A 12,570-nucleotide genomic window follows, 5' to 3' on the forward strand; every position below is an offset into this window, starting at 1 on the left:
CTTACATAAGAGGGACACCTCAGTGGCACTCTTATGTAAGACACATATCATCGACCGGGCTGAATGAATTTTCTCTCCTTCCCCCGTCGCAGAGCTGCTTTACCCAGCAGGGGAGTCGGGTTCAAACGCAGAAGAGAGCGAGACAGAGAGAGAGAGCGCAGGAGAATATCCTGGTGCTGGTTCGTCTGGCTTAAAAACATGTTCTTATCACGGAGAAACCAGACAGATGGCACTGACAACTGGCAGATAGTCACACCGACTGACAGAAAAAGAAAAGGAAGGATGACAGACAGACAGAAGGAAGAAAATAAGGAAGGAGAAGGAAGGAGACAGCAAAGAGCAGAGTTGGACAGACCGAGTAAAAGCCATGGGTATGGGTCTCGGAGATAAAAACCCACTGGACATTGCTGCTTGGAAGTGTAGGAGTTTTTCTCTCTCTCTCTCTGCCTCCCATAAGCCCCTGCAGGGCCACGCTTGCCTGCGCAGACCATCTGGGAGAATGGGATTGTTTCTGCAGAGGGACACACAGTGCCAGCTTCTTACACTGACTGATCTGGGGGGCTTTGGAAAGCTCTGCTTCAAACACAATAAACAGAATGGATGAATGTATGCCACTGTACTGTATCTCCGGGGGAGAGAGAGAGAGAGTGGGGTTATAGAGATGGAGTGAAAGCAACACAGGGATATAACAACTGAGAGACAGAGTGATAGATACATAGCTTTACAGATATACCAACAAATCCTAAACCATACAGATACCAGACATTAAAAGTTGTTAATTCATATCCTCCAATACGTCCTACAGGAGCGTTTCATAAATTAGCGCCCTAGTGCTTAAGGCTTATCAAAGCTCTTCCCAAAGTTTAGATTCTAGTGATGTTCTGATACCGATATACCAGTATCAGAACAGCCTCCAATTTTGCCTAAAATGCTGGTATCGGTATCGGCGAGTACTCATACGCACCGATCTGATACCAATGTAATTTAACCCAGAAGAAAATCTACTTTAAAGTAGTTTATTTATGTTCTTTTTCCATTATGACTGTCAAAACTGGATAATTAAAGGAAGTTCTGTGGCGTTTGTTCATGTTTAGAGATAGTAGTATACAGCTGTTATACATCATATCATCCATACAGAGATAGTAGTATACAGCTGTTATACATCATATCATCATACAGAGATAGTAGTATACAGCTGTTATACATCATATCATCCATACTGGGATAGTAGTATACAGCTGTTATACATCATATCATCTATACTGGGATAATAGTATACAGCTGTTATACATCATATCATCCATACTGGGATAGTAGTATACAGCTGTTATACATCATATCATCATACAGAGATAGTAGTATACAGCTGTTATACATCATATCATCTATACAGAGATAATAGTATACAGCTGTTATACATCATATCATCATACAGAGATAGTAGTATACAGCTGTTATACATCATATCATCATACAGAGATAGTAGTATACAGCTGTTATATATCATATAATCATACAGAGATAGTAGTATACAGCTGTTATATATCATATAATCATACAGAGATACAGAGATTGTAGTATACAGCTGTTATATATCATATAATCATACAGAGATTGTAGTATACAGCTGTTATATATCATATAATCATACAGAGATAGTAGTATACAGCTGTTATATATCATATAATCATACAGAGATAGTAGTATACAGCTGTTATATATTATATAATCATACAGAGATAGTAGTATACAGCTGTTATACATCATATCATCTATACAGGGATAGTAGTATACAGCTGACATAACATAACACAACATGATTAAATATATGTATTTTTTAACACACTGTTATTGGATCGATACACAAGTTTAGGTATTGGGAAGCAAAACATGGTATGGTAACATCTCTAGTTGATTAACAGATATTCTGCAGAGCGTGTGGAGCATTAGCTCATTTGTCTTGTTCAGAATTGATATGAGACATTCAGGAACCCCTGTTTCAGTTTGACAGAGCTTTCATTACGAGGCCACAGAGAAACAGCAGCTGGTTTCTGCGGCGGAGTGATAAAGGTGTGCTTTCTCACCGTGATACCACACCTGCATCCCACGCTGACACAGATTGGGCCTGCTGGGGACATTTATCATTTTCTGGAGATGTGGGAGGAGGAGAGTAGGGCCGCAACTAACAATGTTTTCATCGTTTATTTTCTGGCTAGTCTTTAAACCAATCCAATTTGCCCCCAGCTAAGTGCTGGTCAGAGCCACGGTGCCTCTGCTAAATAGTCTCAGGAAGGAACACACCTAACCCTAACCCTAACCCTAGGGAATTCCACCCAATCCCAGCAGTCCCACGGGCCAGACGTTGCGTCAGTATGTCAGAGCCACTGACCAAGCGGGAGTGAGAACGTGTTGACATAACACACGGACGTCGCCAAATTAATTTCCTTGTTTCTGATATGAACAACATCTCACATTTACCAACAAAACGTACGGCGAAAGACAAAACATTTCAGACCGTCCTGCCAACCTGTATACATTTTAACATCAATGTACGCTGCAATGATTCTGTGTGTATGTGTGTGTGTGTGTGTGTGTGTGTGTGTGTGTGTGTGTGTCGTTCCTATTTATCAAGCTGCACCCACACAAGTTTTACTTTATTTATATAAAAAATGACTCAAAGTGATTAATCAATTCATTCAATAGTTGACAACTAATGGATGAATCTTTGCAGCTCCCGAGAAGAAACCTCTGAATGTGAACACAGCATCCTGTCCCTGACTGTGTGATGGAGTCAGCCCGCCCTCTGCTGCACACTTTTAGGAATAACATCTGTCAACATCTGTAGAAAACTGCAGCAGCTGGCAGTTTGAACCGCAGAGCTGCTGTGATGCGGAAATATTATTCGTATATGGGCCCTATCAGGCAAAACATGCATTTATTAGTTACTCTCTGCACTAACAACAACAACAACAACAGCACCATAAAGAAAAAAAAAATGTACACATTTATTTTTAATTATGAGCCTCTAACAGTTTAGATGCCCATTTTAGTTATTGTAAAAGCCATTTATTTAAGAAATAAAATACTTATTTTTTAATTAAACATAAGTGTTTTTATTTTTATGTTTTAAGATGGATAAATGAAATAACAATAATAAGAAAACTAAGGGTCAAAGATAGTCATATAACATGCATTGTGATCCATGTAGTTTTTGTTGCAACAGCTAAATCATTTTTGGGAAAATGTTCTTTCTTGTTGCTTTCTACAAACTATCCAAAACACATGAAAACAAGTATTTGGTCAATGTCCATAACTGTAATTGATTTGACCAAATATGGAATAATAGCTATACATGTTTAGGAGGTAAAACAGACAGCTGAGCGTGCTGCTGGCCCTTTAAGACTCTCAGTGTCGCCTTGGTTACAGTCAGGACGTAACCATAGACAGTATATAAGAAGGACGTAACAGTGTCTTTAGCATGTCAACATCTGCGACTTGAAGCATTTCAGTCTTCCTATTCTTTCTGTCGTCGACTTTTACCAACTGTAACTCCTCTCTGATAAAGCAAGGTAAGTTCTGAACCAACACAGCGTCACTTCATAGATTTATTCGACCAATTTTTCAACAATAATACCGACTTATCCGTTAGCTGTTGTGCTATCGCCAATTCCTGCACCGCTAGCTTCCGTGCTAACGTTACGCAGCTAACTTCGAGTGTATTCGCTTGTCTTGCACAGTTGATTTGCATCATAACGTGAATATTTCACACTATAAACCCTTAGTCTTGCTGCTCAGATCATCTACGTTTGTCCTGCTGTCTGTTCAACACTCGGGAACATGTCGCTGTCCGTGGTGCTAACAGAGAGAGGACAAGTCTGCATAATGTTAGAAACCCACCAGACTCCATGTAAATAAGTAATTTTATTATCGTAAAACACACTTCCCTCACAGTGGACAGACACAAAAAACAACCCTTTAAACGCGTTCTTAATGCATCTTTCCACTGTTCCAACAATCACCACTCTGGTTTTAATTCACCCATTTACATGTGGAAATATGCTGGCTCTATACACGCTAAAAGTACTGTTTATTTACACGGAGTCTGGTGGGAAACTGAGGATAAACATTTGTTATATAGGGTTACATTGCAGCCCGATTTCAGCATTTATTTCAAACTAAACAATTAGTTTTATGCAATTCAGATGTGCTGTGGAGGGTTTCTCCTAGAAACGTTATTTAACCTGGTGGCAAGTGTCAAGTGTGTGTCATTTGTTTTCCAGAAGATGAGCGGGAGCGGTGTCGACATCCAGCCTGTGAGCTGCACCATCAAACCTCCGGTCTACCTACACATCGGAGACACCAAAGCAGACGCAGCTCGCTCCGGTGTTTGTGTTGTAGACGTCACCCTTCCCTTTGGAAAGCCTGTCAACGTAAGCTACGACTCACCACAGAGCGTTGCTGATTTAACGCTCAGTAGCAGCGGCTATCTGCTGCTAACAACCTGATTAAGTCTGAGCAAAAAATGCTTTTCATGCTTCATTGTCTTCTATTGTTTTACCTGTATTATAAAAAGCGGTGTCAACTTTAGCGAACAGACCTGCACAGCACATCTGAATTGCATAAAACTAATTGTTTAGTTTGAAATAAATACTGAAATCGGGCTGCAATGTAACCCTATATGGCAAATGTTTACCGTCAGTTTCCCACCAGACTCCATGTAAATAAACAGTACTTTTTAGCGTGTATAGAGCAAGCATATTTCCACCAGACTCCATCTAAATAATCAGGACTTTTAGCGTGTATAGAGCCAGCATATTTCCACATGTAAATGGGTGAATTAAGGGTTTATTTCAACCAAACCAGAGTGGTGATTGTTGGAACAGTGGAAAGATGCACTAAGAACACGTTTAAAGGGTTGTTTTTTGTCTGTTCACTTTGAATGAAGTGTGTTTTACGATGATAAAATGACTTATTTACATGGAGTCTGGTGGGTTTCTAACATTATGCAGACTTGTCCTCTCTCTGTTAGCACCACGGACAGCAACGTGTTAACCTTAAGTGTTGACACTTGTTCTTCTTAACTTTGCTAAATTAAGCAACATTACATGAGAGGGTTTGATTTAACGTCATTATTGGCACGACAGTGTTGCTTTATGTAAATATGTTGGAGAGTTTCCTTCATCTACCAAGATAATATTGGACAAGTAGCTGTAAATTAATAACTGACTTATGTCTACTGTAAGATGTGTTCACATTCTCTCACACGAAACTAAATGTAAAGGCTGTTATAGTTGTTTCGGACCGTACATTGACCCGAGAACCTTAAACTATTTAAACTGTGATACAGTACTAAAGGTGGATGCAATATTGTAGAAGAAAGCATCACTATAATATAATAATCATGTTCTCTCTTTGGCCCTCAGCATGCAGTTAAAATAAACTCTTAAAGTTCTCTCCAAATTTGTTCAACATTCATGTTTCTTGTGTCTCCCAGCAGCGATGTAGTGAAGCAGAAAACACACACACACACACACACACACACACACACACACACACACACATATATACATACACTATTGACCTACTTTTGAGCATTTAGTCCTAATTAAAAATCTTTTTTTTAAAATGCAGAGTGACTCCTCATTAGCTCAAAGCTTCCAGCTTCAAAGCTGCTGCCTGCAGCGAGTTTATACATGAAGGAATTATCACACACACAATATACACACACACACACACACACACATATCGCCTGCAGCGCGTTTATGCATGAAGGAATTATCTCTGCCGAGCTTTTAAAGGTTGACACTGTGATCTGGCAGACTCAGTGTTTCTTCAACAATAAGTTAAGACTCGATATGGACTGGTGGCATCTTTCTTCTGAGCAACAATATGTTTTTAATAGTCTCATTCAAAGTGCTAGACCACATGTGTCAAACTTGAGGCTCGCGGGCCGATCCCGGCCCCTCGCAGATTTGAATCCCAACACGTTTTGGCCCACCTAGTTTTTGTCACTTTTTCTGAAGTTTTTGCCGATGCTTTTTTTCAACATTTTTACCCCTTTTTCTGGGGCTTTTATTTAAAAAAAGATTTATTTCACATTTTTGCCACTTTTTTGAAGTTTTTGTTGCTTTTGCCGATGCTTTTTGTCACTTTTTCGGGGGCTTTAATAAAAAAAAAGTTTTTGGCGCTTTTTACAATGTACTGTAATGTGAGTCGCCGAAATGACAGGGTTCAACATACGTCAGGGTCATATACAATCAGGGTCACCACACACACACATATACACACACACACACACACACACACACACACATAGTGCATTTCACTATCTTTGTGGGGACCCGTCATTGACATAATGCATTCCCTAGCCCCTTACCCTAACCTTAACCATCACCACTAAATGCCTAACCTTAACCCTTACCCTCACCCTAACCAGAACCTCATTCTAACCCTAATCCTAAAACCAAGTTTTAACCCTCAAACAGCCCTTTAAACTTTTGGGGTCCAGCATTTTGGCCCCACAAAGCTGTCCGGACCCCACAAGTGTACTGTATTCCCGGCTTTTGGACCCCACGAATATAGTTAAACAAAGACCACACACACACACACACACACACACACACACACACACACACACACACATACATATGTGATCTGCCTCCTCTGTAGAGTTCTGTATAATAATCCCCGGCTGCTGTGTGTTTCAGATTGAGGAAATCACCTTTAAGAACTACTACACGGCGTATGTGACGGTGCGTTTGCTGAGGAAGAGTTTGGGGCCGGAGGCCAATGCTAAGTGGTGGACCGCTCTGAGAGACCTGCCGCTGATGGACAACCCCCACACAGAGGGGGGGTCCCAGGACTACTGCTCCATCCACAGGACACAGGTGGGGCTGCAGCCCAACATAACACGCCACTAACAAAGAGTTTCATGGGCCGGTATGAGATGCTGACAGTATGATAACCTTCAGCAAAAACATCACAGTTTCACGGTATTGCAATTACAGCCTTTAAAATGTATTATTTTGAAATGTGTGGGTTAAAAACAACAACTTTTTTTTCCATAGAACACAGTGTATTTTATTTTGAAACACACTGCACACTGGCAGGGAGACGGGTTTCTAAACTGCCCTTTCTGTCCTTTTTGACTCACTTTTTCAAACCATGGTATACCTTGCAACCGGTTACAGGCCCATGCCTAGTCTCCTTTTAGACCTTTTTTTTTGTATCGTGGATAATGTGAATAATATTTAATATTCAAAAAAGAGAGAGACACACACACACACACACACACACACACAATGAGACTGACACACACACACACACACACTGAGACAGACGCACACACAGACACAAACATGAACGCACGCACGCACACACACACACACACACACACACACACAGACACACACACACAGACACACACACAGACAGTGTCACTGACTAGAAAATATTCACATTTAACAAGCTGCAATCAGAGAAGTTTTACTTTTTTTCATAAAAAATGACTCAAACCGATTAAACTGATTAAAACAATGTTTTCCGAATATTCGAATATTACTTCTTAGTTTAAACTTCGTCCTCTTACATCCTAGTGAACATTAAATATTAGCCCTCTACTGTAAACCAACAGATCCCATTGGGTGTAAAACTAACACAGGCTGTCAGAGCTCAGTGCTGTTTGTTTTCCCTCTCAGCTGGAGTTGGCGAGCCAGCCAACTCTGCACCATCCAACATCTTCATTTCTTGTTTATTCTCTATGCAAATATAGCCAGATGGGGGATGCTAATTTCATTTTTGTTTACTTCAGATGGCGCGCCGAGTGACGTAGTTTAAAATGTAATCGTGAGAGTGTAAATGATATTTGTTCGCTGTTTATGGGTTATTGTTTGTCATGTTTAGCCTTAAGGGATGCTCAGTGTTTTTACTGTTACAGTAGTATTTCTCTGCGTGGAGGGACTGAAGGAACAGGAACAAAAAAAATGTATACAAACACAAACCTTCAGTTGTTTCTCTGACAAACGCCTCTCCTGTATTGTTTCCCTGTTAAATCAGCCCTAATGTTAAAGCTTTAGTGCGTAACTTTTTGATATTAATGAATGTCCGTTACATTCAAGCCATTGCCAAAGGAGTTGCTACAAAGCTAATTAAGCCTATCAGCTCCACACAACTCTCTCTGGATTTCTCAGTAGGACTATGTTCAGAAGACTGTGACGTTCCGGAGACTTTCACGCACAGAAACTCAAGTGAAGATAATGACCTCTTCTGAAGAGTCCATCATGTGTTTTAACCCTCCGTGTCCTCCTTGGCTACTAGCAGCTGCGTGGAGGAGGAGTTGGAGTGGTGCGTGATCATGGGAGGCTTGTACAATGTGGACGCGCCAACTTGTGTAGGGTACAGGCAGGGGCGTAGCCGTAACGTCCAAAGTGAGGGGGACAGATTGTTCAGGAGGAGGATTTTTATTGAAAGACGCTCTCCCATTTTGTTTCTCCAAGTCACGGATTCCAACTAGCCTACATTTCATTTATGATTGATGGAAACACTGACATTTCCATAAACCGTTCCAGACTGTTCTTACTGCCGCATCTTGCCCAATGGGAGACCTGCTAACATCTTAACTAGGTTAGGGGGGTCCGGGGGCATGGGTTAGGGTGTGTGTGTGTGTTTGTGTCTGTCTGGGTTAGTTTGTATATATTTTATCGTATAGTATTTAATTATTGTCTCTATCTATATGAGTCTATCAATCAACTGACGCCTGATTAACGTGCACACTCACCTACTTATGGTGCGTTCAAATCAACTCAGGCGTGTTGTAGGGGTCAGTGGTCACCGACATGTTAAGTGCGGGGGGCACTTGGGTACAGGGGGTCGTTAAGGGGCTTCCCAGCAAAAAGGGTAATCATACAGTATATGTTTTCTATTATTCCATACATAAGATGTATGACTATTTGTCTTAATACACTTCTTTTAACAGCATCTAAAAGCAAAGATCCTGTCAGAGGGGGACCCTGGAACCAAATCTTATCATAGGGGGGGTCTGTGGTGTAATCTGTGTCAGTTTAGGGGTCCGTGATGTGAAAAAGTTTGGGAACCGCTGCCCTAATAGCCAGTCAGTTGCTGCTGATAATTTCAACTCTTTATTTTAAATTTAAACAGTGTTGTTGTTGTTGTTGTTGTTGTTTTTCTACACATCTTGCTCATTTAATTCCCTGATCCATAAAATACTTCAGAAGCTCTTTTTGTCTGGCATGACTCATCATATTCTTTATTGTTTTGTGTGTGTGTGTGTGTGTGTGTGTGTGTGTGTGTGTGTGTGTGTGTGTGTGTTTGTGTGTTTGTGTGTAGATGCAGGTGGAGGCGGATCATGTGTCGTCTGTGAGACTGATCCTGAGACAGCCGTCGTCCACCTGGCTCACCTTCGGCCTCGAACACATCCAAATATTCCCTCACACCAAGCCCGTTAGTTTCCAGTTTATTTCATTTATACAGCACTTTAAAAGCACACAAGTTTGCACCAAAGTGATTGACAAAAACACAGATAGATATACATATATACATAGATGTGGTGGAAACATGAGAAGATGTAACTAGAAACAAACCCATAAAACCCTTAAAACCCATGAAAAACATGTTAAAACAGATTAAACACATTTAAAAGTCAAAGTCTTGAGGCGCGTCTTCGAAAACATCCACAGTTTCTCATGTTTTTCATTAGAGGGAGAGAAAATGTGTTCAGAACTTTTGACATTCAAAGTAAACTAACATTAATCACAAAGTCAATGAAAGCAAAGATAGAATAATTTACTTAATGAAGTCTGAATGCCTCTGAGAGTGAAGCTAACTGCTCTGCTAGCTTTTTATGTACAGCATCAGTGTAATATTCAGGAACTGTTTGATTTGTAGTGTAATTATGCGTCTGGCTTTTATTTCTGTCTGGCGGATTAGAGAGAGCTAGTTTGAACTAAGGGGAATGTGCATGTAAAGATTAGAACAAATGTCAAACAAAGATGCAAAAGTAGTAAACGTGTTAAATCTTTTAGATGAGGAAATGAAAATGTGTAACACGCTACAAACATAAAAGTGGGGCAGGTATGGCAACGTGTAAATGAATGATGAAAATTGAGATTTGAGAATTGTTTTGTTTATTTTATAGAAATTACAGTGTTTCCTTTAGGATTTTTTTTTTAGCAGTGGGGGCAGGTCTGTCCGAACAACAATCGCCGGGTCCAATAACCTCTCAATAGTTCTACTTGTTGTTAAACTGGACGGGTCCAATAACCTCTGAACAGTTCTACTTGTTAAATTGATCCGCATCACCAATAAAGAAAACTGACGTTTGCAAAAAACGTATGCGACACAAATAATCTGCTTGGATGTTAATAAAGCATGTCCACGATGGTGGATGTTAGTGATATGAGGACGGATATCTACATATCTGATGGACGGTGAAAGAAAATACCTCTCAAATCAGTTATGTGGAAATGAAAATACATTTAGTCGGGACTCAATATCATCTCCCAACGTAAACTCTCCGTGAAGTAATCCAGCTTTTTCATCAACGGGATCGTCGACAAAAGGACATGACATGTTTGAGAAAAAAACGTTTTATAATCTGCCTAACATAAACCAATAAGTTTTTTTATTCATGCAGATAACAAACTGCATTAAAATGCACCTGATACAGACTGAATGAATGAATGAATGAAATGAGAGAGAAGAAACCTCGAGTTTCTCTCAGGAAAACCTGCTCCCGACCAGGTTAGGTTCACAGACTCAGTTCCCTCTCTTTCTGAAACAGAAAACCCAGAGTTTCCCTCTTCCCAGGGTTAACTAACTCAGAGTTTTCACTAAACCTGCTTTCTGAAACGGACCCCTGGAGTCTTTGAGTACTTAGAAAAGCTCTATATAAAACAATTAAAATGTTTAAAAAAGTAATCTTTGTGAGGGATCAGAGGGATGTAAAGTAGCATCATGCATACCTGTCCACGACGTTGTCATTCTTGATGCTACCACCAGGTGCAGCCAAAGGAACGACTTTTCAAATCCTTCACACAGTGGATGTATCAACCACATTTAAATCAAGCTCAATGATCCCAGACTGGTGATTGCAACATTAGACTCAACTGCACAATTTAAGTGGCGTTTGTTTTTTTCCTTTCAGGACCCAGAGAAGGAGGTTTCTGATTGGCTGTCTGACCTGACGCTGGTCGACCAACACCCTGACCTGGAGGTACACATTTAGTTTCCTGTGTGTCTCTGACTATCTTTCTGTCCGTGCAAACAGGCTCATAACCATAATATATTGATAATAACTGGTGATCCTTTACTAATTCTCTACTATGACTTTTTTACAACTTTTTCAACATACTATGACTTTTTTTTATCACTTTCTTGACATACTATACTATGACCTTTTCCTACTTTTTAGTCTTAAGTTTACATTTAAAAACACCATTGGATTATCTTGAAAAAGGCATTTCTAAAATCCCTGTGTGTAAATCAATATGTCCTGCAGTGCCCCCTGGCTTCCTGTGCTTGACGTGTGTCTTCCTGTCGTTGTCTCAGGGCCTCCCGGACCCCCAGACGGTTTCATCCAGCATCCAGCAGATGTGGGCTCTGACTGAGGTGATGCAGACCAACCAGACTACAGCCTCCATCGGACGCTTTGACGTGAGTCTGAAACACACTGATCACCACCACTTCCTTACTTTCAGTTGAGTTGACACAGATGTAGATGGTGTTGCAGCCATAATAAAAGAGGAATGGAAAGGTGTGAAGGTTCTTAGCCATCCAGGTTATTAAAAAAAAAAAAAATGATTGGACCTGTTCCCAGGACTGGGGGGGTGGGTGTGTTTAGAGTCTCTTGACTGATTGATTGACATTTTGCGAAGTCTCTTGTTAGCTTTGTTGCACCTGTCAGGGCTTTATAAAGACGCGGAGGGCGAAATAAATCCTGTGTGTTTGTTGTTTGTTGCTCCAGGTGGATGGATGCTACGACATCAACCTGCTCTCCCTGACGTAATCTGGCCGCTCACTTCTTACTGTACATGTACATAAAGCTCACTTTATGGAAGATATAATGACAGAAAACTATTCAAATGTATATTGCCTGCTTCTGAGCCATAGACCCAATCCCAATGTTTGTTCACAATAACTTCCAGGTAGAAAACTCCTCCTGCGTCCCGTACAGGGGAGGGACAGAGGGAGGGAGAGAGGAAGGGAGGAGGGAGGGAGAGAGGAAAGAGGGAGGGAGGGAGAGAGGAAAGAGGGAGGGAGGGAGGGATGGAAGGAGGAGGGAGGGAAGCAAGGAGAGAGGAGGGAGGGTGGGACGGTGATTTGGACTTTAGAGAACAGTAGAAGGCATTAAAAATGTCTTCTTTTTTAATTTAAGTGACTAATGAGAGAACTATTATGATTTATTGTGACTTGTGTTTTTACTGATGCAGTTGTGTTATTGAGCTGAAGTATATTTACTCAGCAGCGCTGCTCTAATGCTGCAGTGTGACATTATAAAACTCTAAACTGACTTATTGTCTCGCAGCAACACGCTGTAACCTGCTGACAGCGTTA

The 12,570-nt window shown here is 40.7% G+C and overlaps 1 protein-coding gene across 2 annotated transcripts; it reads left to right on the plus strand.

The window, feature by feature from the left end:
• Positions 1 to 3,447: 3,447 nt before the first annotated feature.
• Positions 3,448 to 12,216, plus strand: nicn1 (nicolin 1). 2 transcript variants are annotated; one of them, XM_078249487.1, is made up of 7 exons: positions 3,448 to 3,569; positions 4,281 to 4,430; positions 6,708 to 6,887; positions 9,346 to 9,459; positions 11,162 to 11,230; positions 11,566 to 11,670; positions 11,981 to 12,216. In XM_078249487.1, exons 2-7 carry the CDS (start codon positions 4,284 to 4,286, stop codon positions 12,020 to 12,022), a joined length of 657 nt encoding a protein of 218 aa, XP_078105613.1. In that variant the 5' UTR covers positions 3,448 to 3,569; positions 4,281 to 4,283; the 3' UTR covers positions 12,023 to 12,216. The 2 variants fall into 2 exon arrangements, with proteins under 2 accessions (XP_078105613.1, XP_078105614.1); XM_078249488.1 differs by lacking the exon at positions 9,346 to 9,459.
• The last annotated feature ends 354 nt before the right edge of the window (positions 12,217 to 12,570 follow it).

The sequence above is a fragment of the Sander vitreus genome, chromosome 4, assembly GCF_031162955.1.
Source record: "Sander vitreus isolate 19-12246 chromosome 4, sanVit1, whole genome shotgun sequence".
NCBI lineage: Eukaryota > Metazoa > Chordata > Actinopteri > Perciformes > Percidae > Sander > Sander vitreus.

What these genes read in the sequence shown, in the direction of transcription:
- nicn1 (XM_078249487.1), top strand. Translation starts at nt 4,284, where the DNA reads ATGAGCGGGAGCGGTGTCGACATCCAGCCTGTGAGCTGCACCATCAAA. An exon ending in CCTTTGGAAAGCCTGTCAAC is followed by an intron (nt 4,431 to 6,707) that starts GTAAGCTACGAC and finishes TGTGTGTTTCAG; the next exon opens with ATTGAGGAAATCACCTTTAA. An exon ending in GCTCCATCCACAGGACACAG is followed by an intron (nt 6,888 to 9,345) that starts GTGGGGCTGCAG and finishes GTTTGTGTGTAG; the next exon opens with ATGCAGGTGGAGGCGGATCA.